Source organism: Triturus cristatus, chromosome 2_2, assembly GCF_964204655.1.
Source record: "Triturus cristatus chromosome 2_2, aTriCri1.1, whole genome shotgun sequence".
Taxonomy (NCBI): Eukaryota; Metazoa; Chordata; class Amphibia; order Caudata; family Salamandridae; genus Triturus; species Triturus cristatus.
In genome coordinates, this window is record NC_140582.1 from 256,024,605 (window position 1) to 256,049,345 (window position 24,741).

The following is a 24,741-nucleotide window of genomic DNA, read 5'->3' on the forward strand; positions in this document are numbered from 1 at the left end:
AGCCGCGGCCCGTGGAGGGAGTTCCGTGGGGCAACGGGCCGCGGCTGGACACTGACAGCCCACCACACAGAGGAGGGGCAGAGGTAGAGCGCCCTTTGAGGGGAGCAAGAAGTGACCCCAAGGACGCCTCAAGCATCCCACTTCAGATGTATGCAGTCACTCACTGCCCTCACACGCAGGAAGTGCTTTACTCCTCTCTGAAAAGCAGGTGAGGTTGTTGCCTGCACAGTGAAAGGCAGACTTGCGACTTCAAACAGCTGATAAACCTTTCACTAATACCTTGTTCCGTCTGCAGATGCAAGTCTTCATCTGCAATAGGAAAAGTGCATTCAGGGCAATAGAGTGCATTGTGCCGTTCTGCACCCGGTGCATTGAGTTAAAGGGTCACTATGGTGGAGACTGGGCAGTGCGCCTTATTTGTAAAATGGGCCCTAAAGTTTCTGGTAGAACATGCTTCATTCTTGTTGTTAGCAGTTCAATTTTCAGAGCCATCTCTTCTCACCAATTGGTGTGGGTGATGTTATTGTTGAAAGAGGACACATAGGTATTGCTCCAGTGGAAAGGGGCAAATTTACATATCCTCACTGTGTCACAGATCCGTCACCACACTTACTCATTCACGCATACATTCATTGGTGGGGCCCATAACACCAACACTCATATGACTCACTCGAATCTGCACACAGGAGGAAGAAAAGAAGCACTGGATATGTGGGGGGTACCTTGTTACCTATAGAATGAAATATTTACAGTATTTACATATTATGCAGCTGCACCTACAGAATCCTAACTTTAACATCAAGGCACTCCACCACTTGGTCTATGGACCAATTAGTTGGACTGGTTGATGGTGATTGTCAAGACCAGCTTAACCTCACTACAACAATACATTGAATTGCATAATTAATTGACTCTAAATGAATCACGAACACCTGAAATCATTTAAAAGATTTTATGTAATCAATTTGCATAAAGAAATTTATCATTTATTCTCTCACTATTATTTTTCTCTGAGCATTGCCATTTATTCAGGACATAAATCAAGAAACTGTTTGATAAAAGTCATGAAGAGAAAATGTTGGTTTGCATTCATTTCACTATTCTCAAAATGGTTAAAAAGCAATCTTTGGTCATGTAACTAACTGACAGAGGGTTCCAAAAATGAAGGATCAGTGAACCATAGTTAAAAACATGCATTTAATTCTAAAGATTTCCTACACTAAAACCTTCCTACCCAGCACTAAAACCCCAACTTATTTAATTAACCCTTGGCCTCCTCGATGACTTCTCTCACCCAGGCTAGTGTCCCGCAACTATCTCAAACCTACAGGGGTCATCAGTGCGCAATCTGGCATGATTTCAAGCTCCCAGCATCTCTCCAAGCAGCTTTTCTCCTCCGCTTTCTCTGACACTAAACCCCAATTTTGGTCTGATATTTATACTATGTTTGCTGGCTCTCTACCCTCAACTCTTGCCGTTTCCCTTGCTCTGATTGCTCATGACAATGCAGTTCTCAGCTCCCAGGATGTCCATGAATAACAATGTAGTTCTCAGCTCCCAGGATGTCCGTGAATAACAATGTAGTTCTCATCGCCCAGGATGTTCGTGATTAACTTTTGTTTGACAAGCTGATAGATACAAATTCAACTGTCCCACAGTTCATTAGCAGGCATTCAAAGGTTCATTGGCAGGGATTCAACTGTTCTACGTGGTCATTCTTTGGCAGGCATTCGACTGTTCTTCTTTGGCAGGCATTCAGCTGTTCTAGTGCTATCATTCTGGCTCTCAGCCACTCACCGGCATTCACACCAAATGGCCTCGAACATAGTCAGCTGGAGTTGCAAAGTTCAGTGGAGTAGAAGGCATGTACGAGGTTCCTCCAGCCAGATGATGCAAGCATTCTCTACTGCTCAGAACCGGGAAAAACAAAGCCATCTTGAAACTGGCCACCAGCCAAACTACGATAAACACACACAAAGAAAATGTGAATACACAGAATATAAGTGTTTTCTGTCCCCCCACCCACCAGGGCTAATATTTATCCCCTAAAACTGTTACCTAGCGGAAAAGCATCACACTGCAAGCCATTAAAATGAAGCAAAAGCAGCATGTACACTACAACATAGACATGCACTATTACACTACTTAAATGTGCAAAATAGATTAAACATGTGTTTGACACCATTAATTAATATGTTAATCAAACCTGTTAATGCAGAGCATTTCCCACATGTAATGTGTGTGTTTGGTTAATACACAGCAAACAAAATTAATGTATTACTTTGTTATGGGGGTGATTGGTCTGAACGGGGTACATACAAAATCTTCTGTACTTCGCTCCATCAGTATCAAAACATATAAACAGCATTGTAATGGTACCTCTATGTGATGGGCATGGCACACAATTTCAATAATAGTAAACATGCCTTCTGATCTCGTATTGTTTGAAAGATTGGCAGGTGTTGAACAAGGGGTCCAAATTTAATTCCTAGAATATTTCTAAGTACTAGCGTGAATGTCCAAAATTGGAAAGCAGATGACTCTTTTTTAAGGCAGTGATAAAAGTCATGAATCATTAGTGCACCCATGTATTTGATTATTAGGAGTTCTATAGCTTTCACGAGACCTAGTGGATGATGGAGCACTTTACATAAGAGTTTAAAACATTCATTTATTTCAATAAAACTCAAAAAACGGACCATCCATGGTTATGAAATATGACAATGAAAATAAATGATATTGGCGATAATAAATTGATAACCATAAATACTGGAATAATATTATATTGTTATGAGGATTGTGATGTATTATATGGTGTGGTTGTGAGACCTCACAGTGTAATACACTCACTAAACTGTCTTGGTCCAATCAGGCTCATTTGTAGAACCTCTAGACCAACCCTGGGTAGCTGTGGCTGCGAGCTGCAAGGCTGAAACAATTAGTGTAAGGCATTTAGAAGCACCAAACAACGAAATAAGAAAGCTGCAAAACACAAAAGAAATTCAAAATCAATTTATGAAAATAGATTATATTTTTATGAATTTTAGACACCAATATGAGCAAAATCTACTAGCGAGTTTCGAAATATAGATTTTAAGTGAAACGTAAATCTCAGCTATTTAGTCTCAAGTACAAACAAGCATTGGTAGCAGTTAAGTTTGCAAACTTTTCAAAAGTTCTAAAGAGTTATGTTTAACCACTCTGGCCCAGAATGGGCAACCAATTCTAACAGGAAGAAAGTTGATAGGGGGGCAATAAGGAGTATTCAGGCAGGGCCCGAAAGCAATCTCCAGTCCTGTTCCACACTTTATGCAAAGACCTCCAAAGACTTCAATAGAGCAGTCCTGATGCTGAGGGTGCAGAATGCTAAAAGATGCTCTGGGTTCTGTGCGTTTAACAGGGGTCCTTCTGCAGTTATTCCTCGGTCCACAGTTGAGGTGGAGTGACTTTGGCCACAGGAGTCAAAGTCCTCTTTCAGCCAGTAGAAGCCCAGCTTTGACTGAGCTACCTGTCTCCAGCCACAGCAGGTCCAGCTGTTTCTATGGCACAGGCTTGTGTCCATCTTTGATGGCCAACCCATACTCTGACAATTCTCCCGGGTCCAGCACATATGGATGCAACTTTTGAGGTTCGAGGGGTGGTCTTTTGGCTGCACATTGGTGGTCAGTGGTGATTCTTCAGAAGTGGCTACTGACAAGCCAGGACTGTCTCCTTCAGCTTTAATGGCTCTGGTGCTGGAACAGGGAGTCAGCTGATTAACTCTTTGAGCTCACCTTTCCTGTCTGGAGCTTTGGAGCAACTTTCCCATGAGCCAGGCACCACAGGCACAGTCCTTTCTTCACTAGCCCAACGAGCAGCAGGTGATGTCCAGTGGTTAGTGCAGACTCTTTGACCAGGTCCAGGGGTCATCAGGGAAGTCTTTTTTGGTCCTCTCTCCAGCTCAGATGTGATATGAGGTTCAAGGTGCCAGTGGTATCATATTTATGTCCAGAACGTGGCCTGGGAAATGATGCCATCACTAGCCAATGGGCTACCCGGATCCCTCCCACCTTATGATGACTTCCAGCTATGTGGCAAATAGCTATCCTAGAGTGCCCTATTCTACCCTCTCTCAATATATCTGAACTCTTCTCTCAGTGTAGTGAGCTTGGTAGCTCAACCTAGTGGTGTGGCTACCCGCCCATGGCAAAACAGGTTTGGAAATTGGTTTCCCTTCCCTGTACCTGCGGCCAGCTCATCTACCAAATCTCCTGAAGAATTGCCTTTTGCCTATCAAAGGCTGCTTCTTCTTTTGATGCTCGCCTTTTGGGCCAACATTCTGTGTGGCTTACTGCAGGGGGGGGGAGATGACACCTCAATCTACTGCAGGCCTCTCCTGTCCTAAGGCTGAGGAGTCATTCATATTTCTAAAAGTTGCCTGTCCTTAACGGTGATATTAAATTGAATTTGGGCTTCAAGTCGTGTTTAATGCCATAATTAATTTGATACCTTCAAGTCTTCGTTGTAGAAGACCCATTCTGAAGTTAGCAGGGCAGCAATGTCAGCCTACAACCCCGTACTGGCCAATGGGGCCTCTAGTCTTTCCGCAGTAAAACTACAATTTGGGGGTTTTACTGTTATGACATATTAAAGTATATGTCCTACTTAAGAATATACAGCTCCCTGCCTTAGGACTCAATGGGCATCCTTCGGGGAGACTTATATATGATATTAGGGGAAGTGGGGGCTTTGCCGTTAGTTTAAATTGCAAAGTCGAACTAGCAGTTTTAAAACTGCTCTTCCAGTCAAAAGTAGCAGACTGGTAACCTTGTTGTATTGTGCTATGCCACACTCATGGTGGTGCAATTAGTGCTGCAGCCCCGGTTGGACACTTTAGCTTAAGGCCGTGGGTACAGCTAGTACCATATACTAAGGACTCATAAGTAAGTTAACTTATGCTAATTGAGGGTAGCCAGTTCAACATATATTTTGTATAGGGTCAGAACACTGGCCCTAAGGTTGGTTAGCGTGCCTCAGTGCACTCTCAAAGTTGAAAAACCAGTGGCATCTGTAGAAACGTTTTGGGTTGATCAGACAAAAAGAGGCATTTCCTAACAATTGTCATAAACACTAGCAGCAATAATATCATTATAATATATATTGGGAAGATTATGGCTAGTTATAATTACATAGGTCTGAAGCACATAGGGTAAAAATCACACAGTAACAAACCTAAGTAAAAAGGGAGAATTAGGGTTCAATAACACTGCAGGCAAAAATACTTTATTTACTTAAATATTACCGGTAGCGAACGTGGAAAAAGGGGGTTTACGTCAAGTTCTTGATAACTTCATGTGCCTTTCATAGGAGAGATTGAATCTGAAACTATAGGCTCTACAACTCACCCTAGAACATTTCATAAAATGGGGTTGTCCTTTTGGTCAGAGACACTAGGGAACTTCCTGAGAAGCATTTCTTCTGTCAAAGTTATTGCCTTCTTAAAGGCTGGTGTTTTCAGCGAAGGGTGTCAGAGCTCTGAAGGTGTTGGCCACATGACATGACCAATTTCTAGGGGATATAGTTTGGGGTCACAGTGTTGGTTGCCTTATATTTGATAAATGCTAACTTGAAGATACATCTTGTCACTATGGGAAGCCTCTGATGTGAGAAGTAATTCAACAACATATGATCAAACTTTACCCAGCCCATGGCCCTGTGCAAACCTGTGAACCTATTTATTTTAGAAAAACATTGGTTCTCACATGACTCACTTGTAGTATTTACCAACTTAGGGCCGGATTACGATGCCGGTCGTAATGCCACCAACCGACAGTCGGATTCTCCTAGACCGTGTCGGAACCCAACCTCCCGACTTGGGGCCCGATTACGATGTCGGTCAGAAAGCATCCAGACCGAAACGGTCTCGGAATGGTTTCTGACTGCATCAGATTCAGGGAGTCCGACTGACCAATTATGATGGTTCATGATACCATTCGGTCGGACTCCCATTGACTTTAATTGGAGCCTATGTTCCGACCTAATACACAGGCTCCTATTGAAGAAAGGGGTGGGTGGGGGAAATCGTGCACCCTGTGGTGAGCATCCCATGGTGCCTGCCACACTGTGCATGGTCTGAAAGGGGTGTCCCTTGGGTACTCTGCCGGGCCCCATTCGGAAGGGTCCAGGTGAAGGCAGGCCCCCTCAAAGCCGGATTCCTACAGCCGATCTGTGTCAGAACAACCGATTCGGAAAGGCTGTCCAAATCCGACATCGTAATCGCTCGGTCGGAAACGCGGTGCATAGACCAGGACGAATCTGCTCCGACATACTCAGTTCCTCCGAATGCCATTCGGAACAAACTCGGAAATGACTCGGAAAGTTTGAATGCTGTCGGACCATCGTAATCGGTCGGTCGGAAAGCTTTCTGAATCGGTCAGGAAGACGGGTTTCCTAATTGGATTCGGAAGACCCGAATCTGATTCGGAGGCTTTACAACTGACATCGTAATTGACCCTGTTTGTAGCAATATGAGCATGTTTATTAGGGCCTGTGGGATGTTCCAGTGTGCCAGTTTGCATCAGTGTTTGCCACTGTCTTCATGATCAAAAGCTGCCCTATAGTCTATAAAACAGAGGTGCAAGGACATAGGAGAGCCTTTAGCCGCATCAATCAGAAGTCATAGGGCCAAGATATTGGTTGTAGTGTCCGTCAGTTTGAAAAACCCTGTCTGGTTTAGCAGTATTATGGCCTTGTCGGAAGCACAAGTGGTTAGTTCATAAAGCAGTGTGCAAAGTGGCACACAGGAACATCCCACAGGCCCTATTGAACATGCTCAAATTGATATAAACGGACACGTGGATGCAGGTTGCTGGGCACTGGAACACACCTCTGTGGACAAATCCCACCAACAAAAGGTTTAAAGCAGGGGTGTGTGCTCACGCCCACTCTGTTCAACCTTTTTTTTAATGGACCTTACACCAAAGCTAAATACCTGCAACTCTCACACCCCAAAACTAGGTGGCATGAGTCTCTATCGTCTTCTATATGCTGATGACTTGGTGGTAGTGAGCCATGCTCAGTTGTGGCTGCAATGTTTGCTCAAAATCACACAGGAGTACTCAACTGAAAATGGTTTGCCATCAACTTAGAAAAAAAACTATGTCGATTAACAACGTTAAGAGAAGGCCTTCAACCTGGGACAGGAAGCGGATTGACTTAGCAGAATGTATAATTTGTTCCTCAGAAAGAAGCAATGAATAGGAAAGGAATCGCATATGGTATAACATTCAAAAAGGTAAAGAGAAAATTATTAGTTCAAACTATTTTGCCTCATTATCAATCAGTGCTACGAGGCAATAGTTTTTTGTTGAGGATTTGTCTCCACTCTTGTGGGGAGATTATAGAACCTCACCATGAAGCTGGTAATACTCTCTCAAGCTTGATTTGAGAAAAGACTGGTGGGAGTATCTCTGTCCAGTACCCAGCAACGTGTCTGAAAAGGGCAGGAGGAATGCCGTTTGGGCTCAGGCCCCCTTTTGTCTGCCCTTTGCTATTTAGCATCTATTACCTCGTTGTTGGTCATTCTTGGGGCATATAGTTGGGCTGGTGTTCGTTAAAGTGGAGCAGGTGGTTGGCAGCCTGCCAGCGAGTCAGTGCTATTAGGGTTTGTTTGCCGAAGTCCTGCCATGGCCTGGTTGGAGGCTCCTCTGGCCAGCTGCAGGTTGAAATGGTCGAAAAGAAAGTTTGCCCAGGTTTCCTCAGATAAGAGTGATGTAATTCCTCCTTGGGAAGGTCGCAGCAGCTTGTTGGCCTTCTCCCAGAATCGTTTGCTGTCATTTATCTTTACATTGGAGAGAAGCTTGGCCCTGAACTGAGCTTCCTGCGTCCTTAATATGGCCCAATTCCCTTAGCGAGGACTTCCGTTGTCTCAGGGCTAGCTGTAGAATGGAATCCCCTGGCCTGCAATGAAGAGCTTCTCGGGTTTTGTTTACGGCCCTTTTGAATGCCTTTAATTGTTTCAGTTGTGCCTGGGAGGTTCGTCCCTGATGCCCAGTATAATTTCTTTGAGACTATGTTCTTACTGGGGTAGCAAGACTGTCCGCAAGTCATTTAGTAAAGAACTCCCAGGTTGTTAGAGCACCACTGGATATTACCAGCAGTTGTTAAATTGAAGCATTAGCTGTTCCCAACAGCTCATTTATAGTGGAAGGGGAGTATTTCATTTATTTTATAATTAATGGTGAATACCGAGCCTGGTGCTTCAGCTGTGCTGCGAAATGCTGCAGGAGTTGCGTAAAACGACACCTCTTGTGTAAGATGGTCGCTGTCCGTCTTTCTTCTCCCCAAAATGGTATAGATGAAGCCTGTGAAACAATGAAAGGGTAACAAAGGTATAGTCTAGAATGGAACTAGTTCAGTTGGAGTGGAAAGTAGCTGCCGGCTGGTTTTCATAGGTGAACCGACCATTGAGGGCTCGGAAGCTTAAGTGTTCTAAGTCACCTAAGAGTTGTCTACCAGTTTTATTTAGTTTCTGGGTTCCATTTCTGCCCTGAGCTGGTAGATTCCAATATAGGGTTTGGGCTGAAATAGGTTCTTCAGGAGAAGGAGATCCTAGGAGATGTAAATTAAAGTCACCGGATACCACAAAGTTCGAGGTTTGCTCTTCCTCCATGAAACTTAGGATTTCCTCAACCAATGGTTTTGAAGCGTTTGACCTGTTTTTAGGGTGAATATAAATAGTGATGATCTCCACCTCAGTTTTAACGTTATAGTGGTGGATTATCTGTTGGTTGCATTAATTGCAGGTGACTTGGAGTGCAGTACTCTTGCTGAGCCTTTGCCTGTTGCAGACACATACATTGCCTGGCCTTCCATTAAATGTCTTGTCGTGTTGTTCATCAGATGCTGCTGTCATTAATAGTGATTTTCCTAGAGCCCTTTTGCGCACTGAGGGGCAGATTTTCCTAGAGCCCTAGAGGGGCAGATTTACAAGGCCCTTGCGCCACTTTTGCGTCACTTTTCCCATGTTAAAAGTGACGCAAAAGTGGTGCAAGGGAGATGTAATTCTGCCCCTGAGTGTGTAGGTCTGGGTGGCCCCCTCTCGTTTGATCCAAGTGTAACAGGGGGAGAGGGCGTCCTGGTTCGTAATAGAGACTCAACTTTATTCCCCCTCTTTTAAAAGTCGACCATTCCCTCAGCACTTTCTGGGCTGTCTCTGTTGTGCTCCAAGTGGCCTTAGTAACCCTATTCTCAAATAGATTTTCAGCATGGACACATTCTATTGAAATATTGTCCGTTGACATTAAGTTATCTAAATTTGGAATCAGGGCTAATGAGCGTAAAATGTTCCCCCTATTTAAAACGTTGCAGTTGACTTTGGATTATTTTTTTGGTGAAAAAGTTGTGATCGTTGTGTCTTGTTGGTTGTCCTGCATTGGCTGTGTATCACAGTTCATTCCCCTAGGGTATTGTTATACTTGTTGTGGGATCCTCTAATGAATTTTGCCTGATTATGCTTGAATCAAAGATGCCTGCAGTTGGGACAGTAGGTTGGGTAGTAGCTGTCCTGACAAGCTACCCTCTTCCTAGCGGGTTAGCCCTTGTGGTCGAGGAGAAATTCCCCATGAGTCACACTGCTGTGCAGTGCTCAGAAAAGACCTAGTCAAAGTCTTAGCTCCTTTCTTGATGCCCAGAGAGCCGCCTAGGTGTTCTGCTGCTGTACTTAGTGGGTAAATGTTCCCATCTGCCAGGCTCGATATCGCGTCCCTCATTCCTGTGAGCTTTGCTGTTTCTGCGATTCTACTACATGGTTGCGTCTTCTGAGTGTCAGCAGACACTCCGAGACAGCCGTTAGGGTTACTTGATCCAACTTTATTCACAGGCTGGGTTCCCACTTGTGGTGTGCCTTGTGTTTGGGGGGACAGTTCTGGGTGTTCCCTCTCCCCAGATATAGCCGGTATTCAAAATATGGGGTATTCGCCCGTGTGGTTAGTAGTGGCATTTTTCTTTGTTTTGGCCTTTCCTTTTTAGCTTTTAAGTTGGGCATTGACGTGCTGTCCTAGGGCCGTGGCAGATTTGGAGTCTGACTTTTTGGTAGATGCCTTCTGCTCGTTTACTGGGGAGTTCAGAGCCCCTATGGGTAAAGACTGTATGAATTCTGTAGAAGGGCCTGTGCTTGCCAGGGCGACAGTTCCCACTACTATAGTCAATGTCAGTTGCTGTTATTGGCTGGGAGTACTGAGGCGTGTTATATCCACAATTGTCAGTTTCACATGAACTCACCTCACCCCTCTGTGTAGTTTTGTCTTAGTGTAGTGGGGAGAGGGGCGCGCTGGTAAAATACTCTGTTTTTTAGGCTGAAGCCAGCTGAAGCCAGCTGTGTTCAGACTGAGGACAAACTAAAGCCAGACCTGGAGGCTGGGGCTGAGGATGATGCTGAGGCTGGCATAACCGGGGGCTGGCAGATAAGACTGGCACTCAGGACGGGGCATGTGGCACATGGTGGGATCGCATGAACTGCGGCCCGGGGGAGGGGCTCGCCCCACCACAAGCCAACCCGGACCTGGCTGGTTCGCTTCAGTACACTTGGGGCTCAACTAGCACAGTGAGGCCTAATTCCACTGAGCCCCTCCGTTGTACACACCACTCACCACCTTCCCTTGCTTTGCTTGTTGCTTTCTGCTCCCCGTACAGCCTCGGCCTCAGCTACACATACTTCTCTCCTTCGGAGTTTTAGGCGATTTGGAGAGTAACTTTTTTAATTCTGTGCATTTGCCCAAAAGGGAGAGAGCGGAAGCGTCTCTACCGCTAACAGCTCATGGCTCCCAGCACCGACGCAGCACGGTTGGTAAAACTCCTGCAGCTACAGCTAGGCTAAGGAGGGCTGGGTGCTCCCCATTCATGGCACCACCACCCTCAATGCCTTTGTTCCCTCTGCTTTATTCCGCTCAGCCGCTTGTTACTCGCTCAACTCGGTTCGAGCGCGGCAACTAATTAGAAAGTCCCTCCTTCTGGCGTGCGTTATGCGAAACAAGATATGGGGGCAATGAATTTCCATCAGACAAGGACACTACATGAGCTCCCCAGCTAAGCAGGGTTGTAGCACACACCCAAAATGTGCGAGAAGGAGTCCTATGATGAAGCATGTCACCAGACTGGTGGGTGAGTGCTACCATCCTTAAATTAAATCTTTTCTTTGTTTCAAGAAGACCACTTGCCCATTCAGAAACTCATGATTTGCCTAGTCCAGGGGGTACCTGTTGTCACTTTATGATCAGCAAAAGATAAGCATATGCATTATTAGGCTAAATTATACTCATTTACAGAATGAAAGTTTTCCTGAATATTAGACTTGCAACCTGGCCTCCTAGACGTACAGTGGACAAGTCTGAGGTAGTCATTTGGCCTAATTTACAGGAAGAACCCTAAAAATAGATAGTATTAGCTGCAAGATGTAGAAAAATAGTAGCCCAATTGCTTATATCTGAGCCCATAAACCAAGGATGTACCATGAGGTACCCATCTTTGTTCCTACTGATCAGAAATGGCACAATGGAGGAGGCATATGAAATTAAAACAGTGCTGTGGGGTGTCAAAAAAGAGCAAGATCACAGATGCTTTCATGATCACTATTAAAGAGAATTATTAGGTGACAATTACCAAGTTTCAGCTAAAAAAAGGTCAATAATTACTCTCAGTGGATTAAAGAAAGCAGCCAGCAGTCAATGTTGTGGAACCCAGTTTGCTTCCTGATAATTCTGGGAGGTGGACGTGACCATTGACATTTTCTTGAAGATCACAAGAACATGGGATAATTTGAAGGCCTACTGTGATATCTGATTCCTAGGATAGAAGGGTAACATGATTCTCCAAAGCAGCTCAGGCTGCAAGAATCTCACCAGCTTTACATAGACACAAATGTGTTTTTGATTCTTATGTACAGTATATCCATATTTTAATCAGGATCTTGTTCTTCATATTAACAATCATGATAAACAGAAACTCATGCTCAGGAACACAATGAGGCTGTCGATCACTCATTTCTTTTCTAGTGCACATATAGTGAATATTTTTTATGGAATGTTTTAGAGTAATCACCATCATTCAAAGTCTAAAATTTGAACAGATTGAACACATTTTGTCTTTGTTGCAAGAATACTTTATTTTTGCTTTCATATTCATCATGTAAAGAATCACACACTCGACTTATATATAATCAAACAAACAATGTACAATGATAATTGCTACAACTATTTAATCAGATAATATTATAAAAAAAATTGCAGATCAGATATTATCAAATACCCAAAAAGGCACTGGCAAAGCAAACAGGTTGCGGCCGTGAAACCATTGGACTTTGCCAAAGCTTTTTTTGTGTTAGCTAGCCTCCGTAAATGTGCGTATATCTGTGGTGGCCACCTAGAAACAGGTTTGTAAAACAAAATTAAATGCATTCAAAGATGGCTGTTACTGATGCACACGCATCCACAGTGGCCCTCTTTGAATTCATTTTGTTGCATTTTTAAAAACATACCCTTCAAAAATGGCTGTAGTAGATGAGGGTTCATCTTTGGCAGCCATCTTTAAAAATGTTTCATTTCATTTTAACAAAACCTGCTGAAAGATAGCAACCGATTATCCGTGCATATCTTCTGCTGCCATCTTTGGATGGATTTTTATTCAAAATAAATCAAAAGCAATTCAGAGATACCTACCGGACATGTTTGCACCTTCACTATGGACAGGTGGTCATCCATGCAATATTGGCAGGTGAAGAACTATTTTAAAATGCCCATCTGTCAATAGCACGGCGGGCAGGAAAAAGTAAACACATTACTTAAAAAAGAAAAGACATGGATCTTCTGGGGGCAAGAGCATGTTGGGTGAGTGCAGTGAAGTGGGAGAAATGGAGTGGGTGACAGAGAGGCTAATGGAAGAAAGAAGGGGAAAGGGATATAGGCCCTCCCAGGCCCTGTGGTCGGACCTCAGCCGTGAAACAATACATACACCAAACACTCAAAACATGTAGCACCAAATGCTCCAGAGCGGGACAAACACAAGAATAGGTGGGAACTGCTTTGTGTGGAATGCTATGATCCTCGTGCCAAGTCATCATTCAAATCTCATTCTTGCATCACTCCAGTGATACATTTCACCTTTTCCAGATGAACTACGTGTTAACTGAGCCATGTAATAATATCAAGTAATAATGTCATAGAACTCAAAAATCAAAATTATCAATAATCTAGAGATACCCATTTCGGAGTAGCTTCTTTCATATTAGAACATTGGAATGTTGGCAGCTCCATTGAAAACAGTGGAGTGCTCCGGGCTTATAATGGCTGGTATGAGCCCGGAGCTCCAACATTCCAATGTTTCTTTGTTCACAGCTCTGGCTGTGAACAAAGACTTCAGGGAGCCTGAGGGGATTTAAATCCCCTCGCACTCCCTGAAGCTTTTCTTTTATTTGTTAGAACATTCTGCCCTCTAGTGGCAGAATGTTCTAATAGCCTTATACCCCTTCGTAGCTGGGCTATACCGGCTATTAAAGTCCCGCTGCCTTGTTAAAGTCCCTCGCCTTCGGCTCGGGCCTTTAACGCTGCAGCGGGCCTTTAATAGCCGGTATAGCCCGGTACGGCGGGCTATAAGGCTACAGTATGGCTTTATCAATTGTAACAAATACCATCCAATGCCCACAAAAAGCACAGTACAACTGCATTACCCTAGTCCTAGTATTGATATTAAGGTCTATGTTTGGAAATGGGAATTTTGTCCAACACAACAGAGTCAGACACCCAACAGCAAAATCGCTGTAATACCGCCTTGGCCAACAATTTTGCCAATGGATGCAACATCATTGTTTGGCTATGTTTTAACACCTTTAGTTACACTAGCTTTAGTACAGCACGCTTACAGCTTTTTGGATTATGTTTTTTAAGCATGGTTTAATGTCAGCGTCTTTAATGTTATGTGTATTTGCAGCCACCGCCTGGGCAGGATTTCGGCAGATGACGCCGATGGAAAATTAATTATTTATTTAATTTTCCCTCATGGTTGTCTGTTAAATCCCCCCAACCCGGCCCCACCGTTCTTACCTGCACGGGCCGCAGCTGTGTATTTGTAAAGATAACTATCACCCGCAAGGATATCATAACAGACAATCAGCAATTTCATAGCAAAACAGCAGAATGCAGAGTGTTGTTTCTGGCAAACTTCTCCCTGCGTTGGTGCAGAGTCTCCTCCACTCCAGATGACCTACAAGTTACCAGGTCACGGGTTGCAGCATGTACCTTGCATTGAGGCTACTAGTGGGAGGCCTGGGCCATCCAAAGTCCAAGCTTCAGTCAAATGTCAAATACCCCTCCATCCCCAAGGCAGACAAGTTTTCTTCCCTGTCTTTCAGCAGAGGAGGGTGGGACCATCTGGTCAAGATTCATGCCTTGGGTGTCCAAGGTCACATTCCTTGAGCAGGAGTAGCTCTAGTTGTCAGGAGTTGTCAATACAACATTAGAGGAGTAGCTCAGGTACTTTTTACAGAGCAGGTATTAAAAGCTACAGGATATAGATATATACATGTATTCCAACCAGCAGAACTCCAGGGATGAAAACATGCAGGCTGTATCATTCATAAGATGGACACAGAAGCAACCAGAAGGAGGCGCACCATCTTGTACAAACAATGCTGTGTCCTCTGTAGGACACTATTCCCTCTTTCTCAACGCACGTTATTCCACAGAGCCCATGGGGGAGGCACACTCACACATACAAGTACAGACATGCACACACGCAGACACCCAAACGCAAGTACACACATACATCCACACAGTACACATACAATACGCATCCTTAGGTGGAAACAAGGAATGTACGTGGGATAGAATTGATTTTACTGGGAAGATACCATACACTGCTTACCTTTGAGGGATGCAGTTAAAAAGCCATGTGCTGCTTCTCTCTTTATTTACCTTTATCATTTATTTTATGTCATACCATATCTCACTTTTTAATTGTTGCCTGTTTCAGATCACTACCGAACATTCAGGTCTCTACGCTGCAGAACTGTATATCTCGGAATGGACCCTTGTGTTTTTAGACTCTTCCTTTATTTGATTGTTCTTCCTCCTTGTTTATTGTTTATGAAAAATGCTCAATAAAATACTCCTGGAATGAAAAAGCCATGTTCTCAGTAGCCATAGTCAGTCACTAAATGGCCTGGTCAGTCACTTTCAAAATGGCCTAATATGAGGGGGCGTTGTCAGCCCTGGCAGCAGTTGCAGTACACTGAGAGCCAAGTGAACAAAATATTGAAGCACCTCCCACTGTATGTCAATTGCTTAATCCACTTAATCCACTGGGAAGGAATTAGGCCGCACCACAGCTGTCCCTAACATGTTGGGGGTGCCACCTCTAATGAACCCCAGCTGAATTTCTGGCAGCACCTCACCCTCACACCTACCCCGTCGCTCAGGAATTAGCAGCCTAAAATTGGTAGGTGTTTGCTGGTAAATGGTATATGTCTTGGGTGTGCTATCTAAATAGTCATAAAAAGAAACTATAGAGTCATTTGAATAGAACCCCTGCTAGGCTGACTCACTGAACCTGATATTACCGGCACCCGGGAATATTGGAGCAGCACACTGATAGTATTGGCAGCGTACTGGAGTATTACCTCAACGTGCAAATATACTTTGGAAAGGCACTGGAATATGATGGTTAAACTCTGGAATATAATAGTAGGAATTCTGATGGTATTTTAGTTTCAAGATCTTGAATGTTGATGCGCTAATAGCAGGAAACACAACGTATTGCACATTGTGGGCCTCATTTATGAAAAGTGGTGCCTTGCTAGGCAAAAACAGTGATGCTTCACTTTTCATAGTGCCGTCTTAACGACACCATGGACATGACCTATATACAATGTGGCGCTCTATGGTGCAAGGACTTACAGATACATCAGGAATCCTGACATATTTGGTGGCGCAAAAATAACGCATTGCTGGAGTGTGTCGGATAACTGACGCAACTCAAGCAATGTGTCATTACACTTGGGCGAGAACCATGTGAAAAGCCCTGCTTCACTCCTTACGCCTGCTTCAAGCAGGCATGAGGATTTTGACGCAGTGAAGTCATTGAAGTGGCTCAGTGAAATCTCATAAATTTCAGCGCAACACTTCGACGAGGCTTTTTCACGGGGGAACATCCACCCTGTGTACATTATACCTGATGTAGGTATAATGTGACGTAGGCCTTTACAATGTGATGCATCTGCCTAGATATGTCACTTTGTAAATGAGGAGCAGTGTGGCACATTGTTTACACTGCAGCAGCACCACAAAAAAGTGGCGCAACGGGGGCAAGTCCTTCATAAATAAGGGCCTGCCTGTATCTCCAGTGTTGCACCAATGGAATTATTTTTGCTTTTGGGACAGCCCCACAAGAAAGCTTTCTCTCCTAGAGTTGTCATTGGGAGGTTGAGGACCAGCCCGTACCCTGGTGAAGGGGTAGGAATACCCACCTGTGGGACCTAAACACTGCCAGAAGAGACAGGGCCATTTACTCACTTGCAGTGGGCACTCTCTTATGTAAATTAGTTTTGACTCTTGGAAAATGATTTCCTCTTATAAGATTTGATGGAAATATATATTACTTTACAGAACTGGAAATTCTGAACGGAAATAGGAGGGAAATCTGCCCAAATTAATGAATGCACGGTTCAAATGATAGTTTTTAATAGAACGCACATTGGATGTTGATGGTGTGACAGTTAATGGAGTGCCTCTGACTGCTGCACATAGCTACAAGCATGGGGCTGCTGTGAGATCTCTCTCAAAACACAGAGACAATCTAAAAGACTGACCATGATAAAATGTGTAAGTGATGCATAATGAGAGTGAGAAGTAGTTGACCTTGGAGCGAGTCACATACACTAGTTTATTGTTATTTACATTCTCTATGCACCTGTCCTGTATTTTGAGCTCAGTCAGTGGGTCCCTGCATTTAACCAGTGTTATTTACTATCTCACTTGTCATTAATACAATGAAGCAAAAGTGCATTTATGAGCCCACTATTAACCCCACACCACACTTCTTACCTAAAAGGTTACCTGCACCCTAAGTAATGTTGCACTTTTGTGTCTGGTCCCAGGAGACGGCATTGATGTGCACTGATGGGTGACTTATGCGCACTGGGATTTATATTGTTTTCTTCAGCCTATTGCCATGGTGTTTAATGACATTTATCTCTGTTATGCAGTTCATAGAAAAGAGATTTTTTTTCTAATGAAACCACTGATAAATACTTCACCGTCTTCATTCCTTCTAGGATATGGCATTGGCCTCCCACCAAACTCTCCCCTTACCTCCAACATATCTGAGCTTGTGAGCCAGTATAAGTCAAGTGGGTTCATGGACACGCTGCACGACAAGTGGTACAAGGTTGTCCCTTGTGGAAAAAGAAGTTTTGCTGTCACTGAGGTAACTCCAGTTGTTTTTCTTTATTACTTCTTTTCCTGGAATCGTTTGCATGTAATTTATTTTTAGTCTCTCACACACACACAGTGGTACGAACCTGCATACTGCACGGTGTGCATCTGCATTATCATATATGGGCAATGCCTTGGTTTTCATAGATATATGTCTTTAAACAAGTCAGCCTAAAGCAGAATGCAATTGATTCGTTTCATACAGTGAGATGTAATCAAATTGAAGAGACATTGTAAGTATGAGCAGAGTTGGTTTCTTGTCCACAGTCATTGTAATTTGTATTATTTTGATGCAGAAGACCCAACTCATAAGTATGTGTGCATGGCTTATTCTTATAGTAGTCCTGTCTTATTCCTGGAATTCAGGACTACCACATAATACATAGCAAAAACTTTGTAAATCGGGCGCAGTGTTTTTCTCATGTAATTTTTGCTGTACTCTGGTAATGGCATATCATTTGATCTTTGCACTGTAGGAATACATGTGTGAATGTGTGAGATCATTTGGATAACTTTTGATGTCATCTGTCACATCACGAGCGAGGTCATGATCAGTGCATTTGGTGTGCAAGGCGGGCGTGCGAGTTATGGCATTTAGTTAATGCATTTTATTATTATAGTCCATTATAGTACAATGTCAATGGCAATAATAACCCACTTCCTGCAGTGGCAGACATGTTTGAAAGGCTACTCTTGTGGGTGGCACAATCAGTGCTGCGGCCCAGTAGTAGCCAGTGTCCTGGCTATGTGGTATATCTCTTTACAGGATACTCAGAGGCACCGTACCTAAACCAATCAGGCAAGTACCACTTCCTAGCATGTGTCGGAAGGGTGCACGTGCTTTCACACTGCATTACAGTGGGAAACTGCCCAGAGTCCTAAGACCATGAAAAGAGAATATGCAAAAACCATAAGGAAAAATAAAAGGTTTTAGGAAATCCCTTAAGAGGGGATATGTCCAACAGAGACATCTACATCTGCGTTATTTCACATACTCATTTTGAAAGAGTATAACTGGGTGAAGAGGCTTCTTGAAGGAGATGATACCTGGGACTTTGGTCAGCGCAGAGCCGGGTGCTGTTTTTTTGAGTGTCAGGTGTTTAAAATTCATACATATAACTCAGAATTTCTCCAAATTAATGCATACATTTTTAACAGAACAAGTCAGAAATGGTGTGTGGAGATTGCCTCTTTCTGCTTCTCACTTGTTCTGTCTAAAATTCATTCCTAAAACTGGGAGAAATGCTTGTTGTTTGAACTTTAGATACCTCGTTCAAAAAAGACAGGCGCTTGGAACTGTGCTTAGCGGGCGCAGCTCTTCATAAGGCCCCTGATGTTTATCATGATTTTTTAGCCGGTAGGTCGCTGCCTCATATGCACAGGGACATCTAACCAGACATGACTTAGAGGCCTCAGAAAAATACACAGAGGGAGAGTGAGACTAAGAGCCCCGATTTAAAGTTTGGTGGACGGGTTACTCTGTCACAATGGGATTCATATCCCGTCCACCTTAGAATATAATGGACTCTTAATAAGGTGGGCATGGCGTAATCCGTACACCAAACTCAAAATTTTTCTAATTAGTCCTTTGGACATAAAAGACCTAATTCCCGATACTTTCAATAAATTTAAATAAGTGACATAATAAGTAATAAATAATCAAAATATTAGTATTTCCTAAATGTAGTATTGCACATAGTTGTTTTCAAGCCTGATTTAGGGCCTATGATACAAATATGCTGACGTTCCACAATACAGAAATCCTCTTATCCTAATGTGGTTGTGCTATCATTCTATTTTTCCATGTAATTTTAACAACATTATAGAGCAAATGTTGCACAATCATTGGTAGTGACATAGAATGCTTTGCTGTTTGCATACTTTACGAAACATTTTGTGTAGTATTGCACTATGATTCTGTAGCCTCTGTTTGGAGCTGAATTGTGACCTTCTACTCTAATATGTCCTCTATGTGCTTAGTGCTCTATTGTGTTTGCAGTGCATCTTGTGAGCTTGTATTTTTCTGAACTGCAGGAATAACTATCTTGTATTTATTCTGAACTGCAGAATTTACTATCTTGTTCAGGGTCCGTAAGACAAAGCAAAAAAAAAAAAATCATGACATATGTTGTACTTTCAATAACTTCTTGTATACAGGAATAATTGGTTGGGTAGAGCTTGACTTAGGGGAGAGATGCACAATGATTTTGAAGGGAATTACCATCTTGAAACCTTCCCAGAAAGCAACACAGCTATGGTGCAGGCAATAGACTGGGCACTTTGAGCGAATTAAAGTGGTGGAGGTATGATGTGGCATCTCCAGGTTGGGTGGATGCCCCATTAATGAAAAAAATATTCCACCTCCGTTTTTAAAACAATTGCTCAGCTTTTAAGGGTGCAGAAGAGTTCTCCAAAGATGGAGGAAGGAGACCAGCCTAAAGTGACACACCCCTGCTTGGAGGGAGACGACTAGCTTGTAATCCTAATTTACATGGAGTCCCTCTAAGACTAGTTTCACTACCTCCCTGCCGCCCTCTCAAAGCCAAATGAGGGTGGGTTTGCTATGGTCCCTAAAAGAGGGAGTCTCCTGGGCTTCCGTGACTGGCCCTGTTGTTGGTGACTGAGAAGTGGGAACTTCATGGTCTTGCTAAATACAGAGCAACCCTGGAAGGGATGGAAGGCCTCAGTGTCTTGGGAATACAAGCAGGCTGGTCTGCCATGGTTAACCATGGGGTGCTGGTGCAAGGAAGATGTCAGGCCAAGAGACCACCAAAGTTGGGCAGGAAAGCATGTCCAGACCCTACAACCAAACTGTTGCCTAAAAAAGAATGAAGCAGAACTGCCAGTCAGTAGAAAGGCATCTAAAATTATTCACTACATTTTGGGGGGTTATCCCCAAAGATTATTCAGGTGGCTGGAGCACACCAGCGGCACACAGCGCAGCAAACACTGTCAAAATTGGCCCAATGACTGGTAAAGGCCTCTAATCGGGGTGGGGGTGCCCCTAAGGCATCTAGGGCAACTTCACTGCAGATAACCACGGTTAAAATACTGAGCTTAAATGTGAGGAGATTAAATGCCATGCTTAAATGTCTGACACTCATTAATATGTTCAGAGACCCTAAATGTGACATTTCCCTCATGTAAGAGGCACTTCTATTCAAGAGTGACTGGAGCCCCTTGAAATCCAAGTAGATTCCATAGCAGTTGCTCTCTTCAGGCCCAAACAGCAGAGGTGGCCACCCTTCTCTCTAACACTTGTAGGGAGACAGTCCTGGGTAAGCAAACCAAGGACCAAGATACACAGTGAGATCGCCACTCCCCAGGGCTGGGCTCTCCATACTGATAGGGAAATCAGTGTTAATACTAAAATTCACAAAGGCTTTCTAGCATGGCGGCTTAAGATGTTTATGCGGGGACTGATAGATCCTGATCAGTCTTGAGTCATCATGGAGAGAGGGTGTTGCAGCAGCACCAGGCAAATTCTTCACATTCTGGACAATATAGCCCTCACCAGGAAAATAGCCCTTCTGTTATCAATAGACACTGAGAAGACGTTCGGTCATGGTCACTGGCCCGTTTTGCAAAGAATCATAAATAGATTAAGATTAGACCCTACATTCAAAACTTGTGCTCCCAGCCTTTAGCTAGGGTGAAGGTCAACAGTGTTCTCCCAGATCCATTCAAGGTGTGCAAGGGCAAGAGGTAGGTCTGCCATCGTCCATCCTGTTGGTTGCACTCTACATGGAACTCTTGGCTGAAATAAATCGGGGCTAACCCTGAGATTGTGGGGATATCAACTGGCAGACACAAACTCAAGTTTGATCTATATGTCAATGATGTCCTTGTCACAATGTCAGACCCATTGCATTTCATTCCATCCTTACCGTCCGTGCTTAACCTTTTCAGCCAAGTATCAGAATTCAAAATCAACCCCTCGACACCACAGATATTGAATATATCTATCCTAAAAGACACACAGGATGTTTTGCAAAGATGTTTCCCACAGACATGAGTAAAACAACACATCCAATTTCTGGGGATTAAAATGTACCACTCTCTAGAGAAAAGAGACACTCAACCATCCCAGACTACTGGTCATGGCCTGTAGAAATCTCCAATCATGACACATGTCTAGAATGTCCGGGTTGGGCAGGATCACTGCAATCAAAATTACCCTTTTGCCGGATGGTCTGGAAATCCCAAATCTCACCAACTGCTATCTCGTTTGGGCCCAACTCTGATATATTGTGAAATGGAAGAAGTGAATCTGTGGACAGTGGACAAGCAAGAGAAAAATATACCAGAGGAGGTGTGGGAACTAGGAGACTGAAAGCATTTCACCTCATGGAGGGCTCAATGCCTAGTCCATTACACAGTGGAACTTTCAGACATGGGACAAAATGTACCAGGAGCGGTGAGAAAAGAACACATGATGAGGTATGCATGCAATAGGGCAACGAACAAGTGGCACATTTTATGATGACACTGGTTGGAAATGGAATTAGCCAGTGACAATTTATATCAATATAACCTAGGAATAATTTATATATAACATGTAGCCATGTTAAAATGCTGTTCCAAAGTCAATAAAGGAAGGCAAAATAAGTGTGTGCATGTGAATCTAACAGAACATAGCTTGTATCTCCGTTGACACAATAAGTTGAGTGTGGGGCGAGTTTGAGCTGGCTCATGTGAACTATGTGTATTGCCCTCACCTAAAGGCATTACTTTTCAGAGGAGTTGGCTGCAACAAATGGGGAAGGATTGGATTTCAATCTGGCAGGTGTGCCTTGCACTAAAACGAAGGGAATGGGCTAGCTACCTCTCATAATGATATCCTACCATGTACACGAGTTTCCAGGAGGCTGACAGGAGAATGCGTAACAGATGGGCTGGGATGTTCAAGATGGACTATGCACACACAACTTACAAGCATCGTTCACATATTTCCACAGCACGATAATAGACAAGGACACAAGGTATGAAGACGTAAAGGACCCTTTCCTGAGACAAGTCATATTCTTCTGAATATAAGCATGCTTGCACCACCGCCAGTCGCAGCATAGCCTAGTTTGAGTGGGTAGTAGCCATTCTTACTAAAACGTGGTGCACTTTGAGTGTCCCCCTAGCATCACAGCTGAACTCTGATGTAGACAAAAGCTCACAGTAAAAGGAAGAACTCAATTTGGCTTGCACGATTGTCAACACCACTGGCAAAACACACAATGATGTTGAGAAAGGTACAAGGATAGTGTGTCACCACTTCACAAAGCAATGCGGAGGAGTCCCTCCCAACAGGCAGTACACAAATACCAATAACTTAACATTATATGGCTGACATTAAGTGACCTACTTCCAATAGTAATCACTTTAGTTTATTTTCTGTGACAAATTACAGATGATACCCATTGGCAAGACCCCTCTAATTGTGAAATAATTAAACTGAAATGCTTGAACCAAAAAGGGCCAAGGCGCATAAGAGGTTTATTGTGTTTCCTCAGAGTTTGCCTATAACATGCTGGTACATTTATAATCCAGTTCTTAAGCTGTGACACAATAAGAACACATCAGATCCCGTGTTTAAATCCTTGACTCTCCAAGTCCCAGTCAGGAGGTTGTCTATATTTTGGAGCAATTTTAGCTTGGCATGTTGTACAAAACTCTATATTTTTTAGCCTTAAATGGTTGCTGAGACAGCTTAGGCCTGGCAGTCTACGAGGGAAGAAGATAATAACATCTGTTAAATCTCTCATGAAGGCTGAAGGTTGTGTCTCTCCCCTGGACATAAGTTTTAGCTTCTTTGAGCTTCTCTGTGCTTACTCCTGCAACCACCCTCTGTGCTAGAGAATCTGTTTCCAAGACAGTCAACAGATAGGCATAACTGGGTGCAAAGAAGGGTCAAAACATTGATACTAGAGCACAATTGCTGTTCGTGGTGCAACACAGATTCTTATACTTTTGCTCCCTGGAAAATTACCATGAGTATCACATACAGGTTTAAGTAACATAATGTTGTTTTTTTAATTTTATTCATTGAGAACAAAGTTTCAGTTAGGCAGTGCATTAATGGCCCTTGGGACATATGTGCATATATTTGTAAGCAAGTAACTGTCTTGTGGCATTTAAAAAATCAAATTTTAAAATGTTATGATGATTATTGAAAAACAGAATTCATGAATTAAACCTAACGTCTTTGATAATGGAATAAACTGCATTGATTCATTGACTATGAAAAATGAATATGATTTTAAAACGAGCTTAATTGTTTGCTAGTTTTGTTATACATTTTTATTAAACTTATATTGCTCTGAGTTTTGGCTAAGGCTAAATAAATGATCAGATTTGTATTATTCGCAGGATAATCAGACTAGACCAAGATCAGTAGCTCCCCACCAGATCTCCAAAAGACTCCCAGTCCTTCCCTATCGCACTTTAGAGTGATTGTCTTAATGCAGGGTCATTAATCTAGCGAATAGATCATGCAGTAATCTTCTCTGTGTGAAGTGCTTCCACTGATTGCATTAGAACACCATTAAAAGCAGCTTTACATTTTCCGTCAGAGATATAGAGATACTCTTTGTGAAGTTTAGTGTATTTTAATATTAACACGCAAACGCAATAGGTTTATTTACCGAATTGAGGGGCATATTATCAAGAAAACTGCCGCTAAAGCAGCGATAATGGGCTTGATAATATGCCCTTGAGAATTCCCATAGAAACCCATGTTCTGGTGTCAACATGGGCTTCTATTAGAATTCTTTGCGGCATATTATCAAGCCCATTATCACCGCTTTAGCGGCAGTTTTCTGACGCTAAAGCGGCGATAATTTTAACGCCGTGCTTGATAATATGCCCCTGAAATCGTACATGCATGTGTTGGCAGCTTATTCTGTTCCCTCCAGCCCAGTTCTGTCAACGTGTGTCCTTACATCCATTTCCCAAAGGTGTCAAAAGAGGAAACGAAAAATAATAAACATTATAGGTGGCAGCCTGCATTTGTATATATTCCATAATTTAATCGCCCCGTAAAGTGTTAAGAAATTCGCCTACTGATTTCACATTAATCAGCCGTCATATATAGGATCCCTGGTATCTGGTCTATAAGCTTTTAGAGCACATTCAGTACCTTAAGTAGCGTGAAGATAAGGCTTCCTGGAAAAATCAACACGGGAATATTTTTTTACTTAGCATGGAGTCAGAAGGGCTTTATGTGACACAAATCCTGCCAACACATCCTGCAATTACCAGGCTAACTATAAAGAAGCAAGTGTACTGAGGA

At 43.1% G+C, this 24,741-nt stretch overlaps 1 protein-coding gene across 1 annotated transcript in view; it reads left to right on the forward strand.

Moving 5' to 3' along the window:
* The window catches only part of GRIN3A (glutamate ionotropic receptor NMDA type subunit 3A), a 567,581-nt gene that overhangs the window by 412,426 nt on the left and 130,414 nt on the right, over window positions 1-24,741 (forward strand). Inside the window, exon 6 of the mRNA XM_085641297.1 lies at window positions 17,300-17,451. Within this exon, the coding sequence (XP_085497423.1) occupies window positions 17,300-17,451 (152 nt within the window). The remainder of the gene's footprint in view (window positions 1-17,299; window positions 17,452-24,741) is intronic.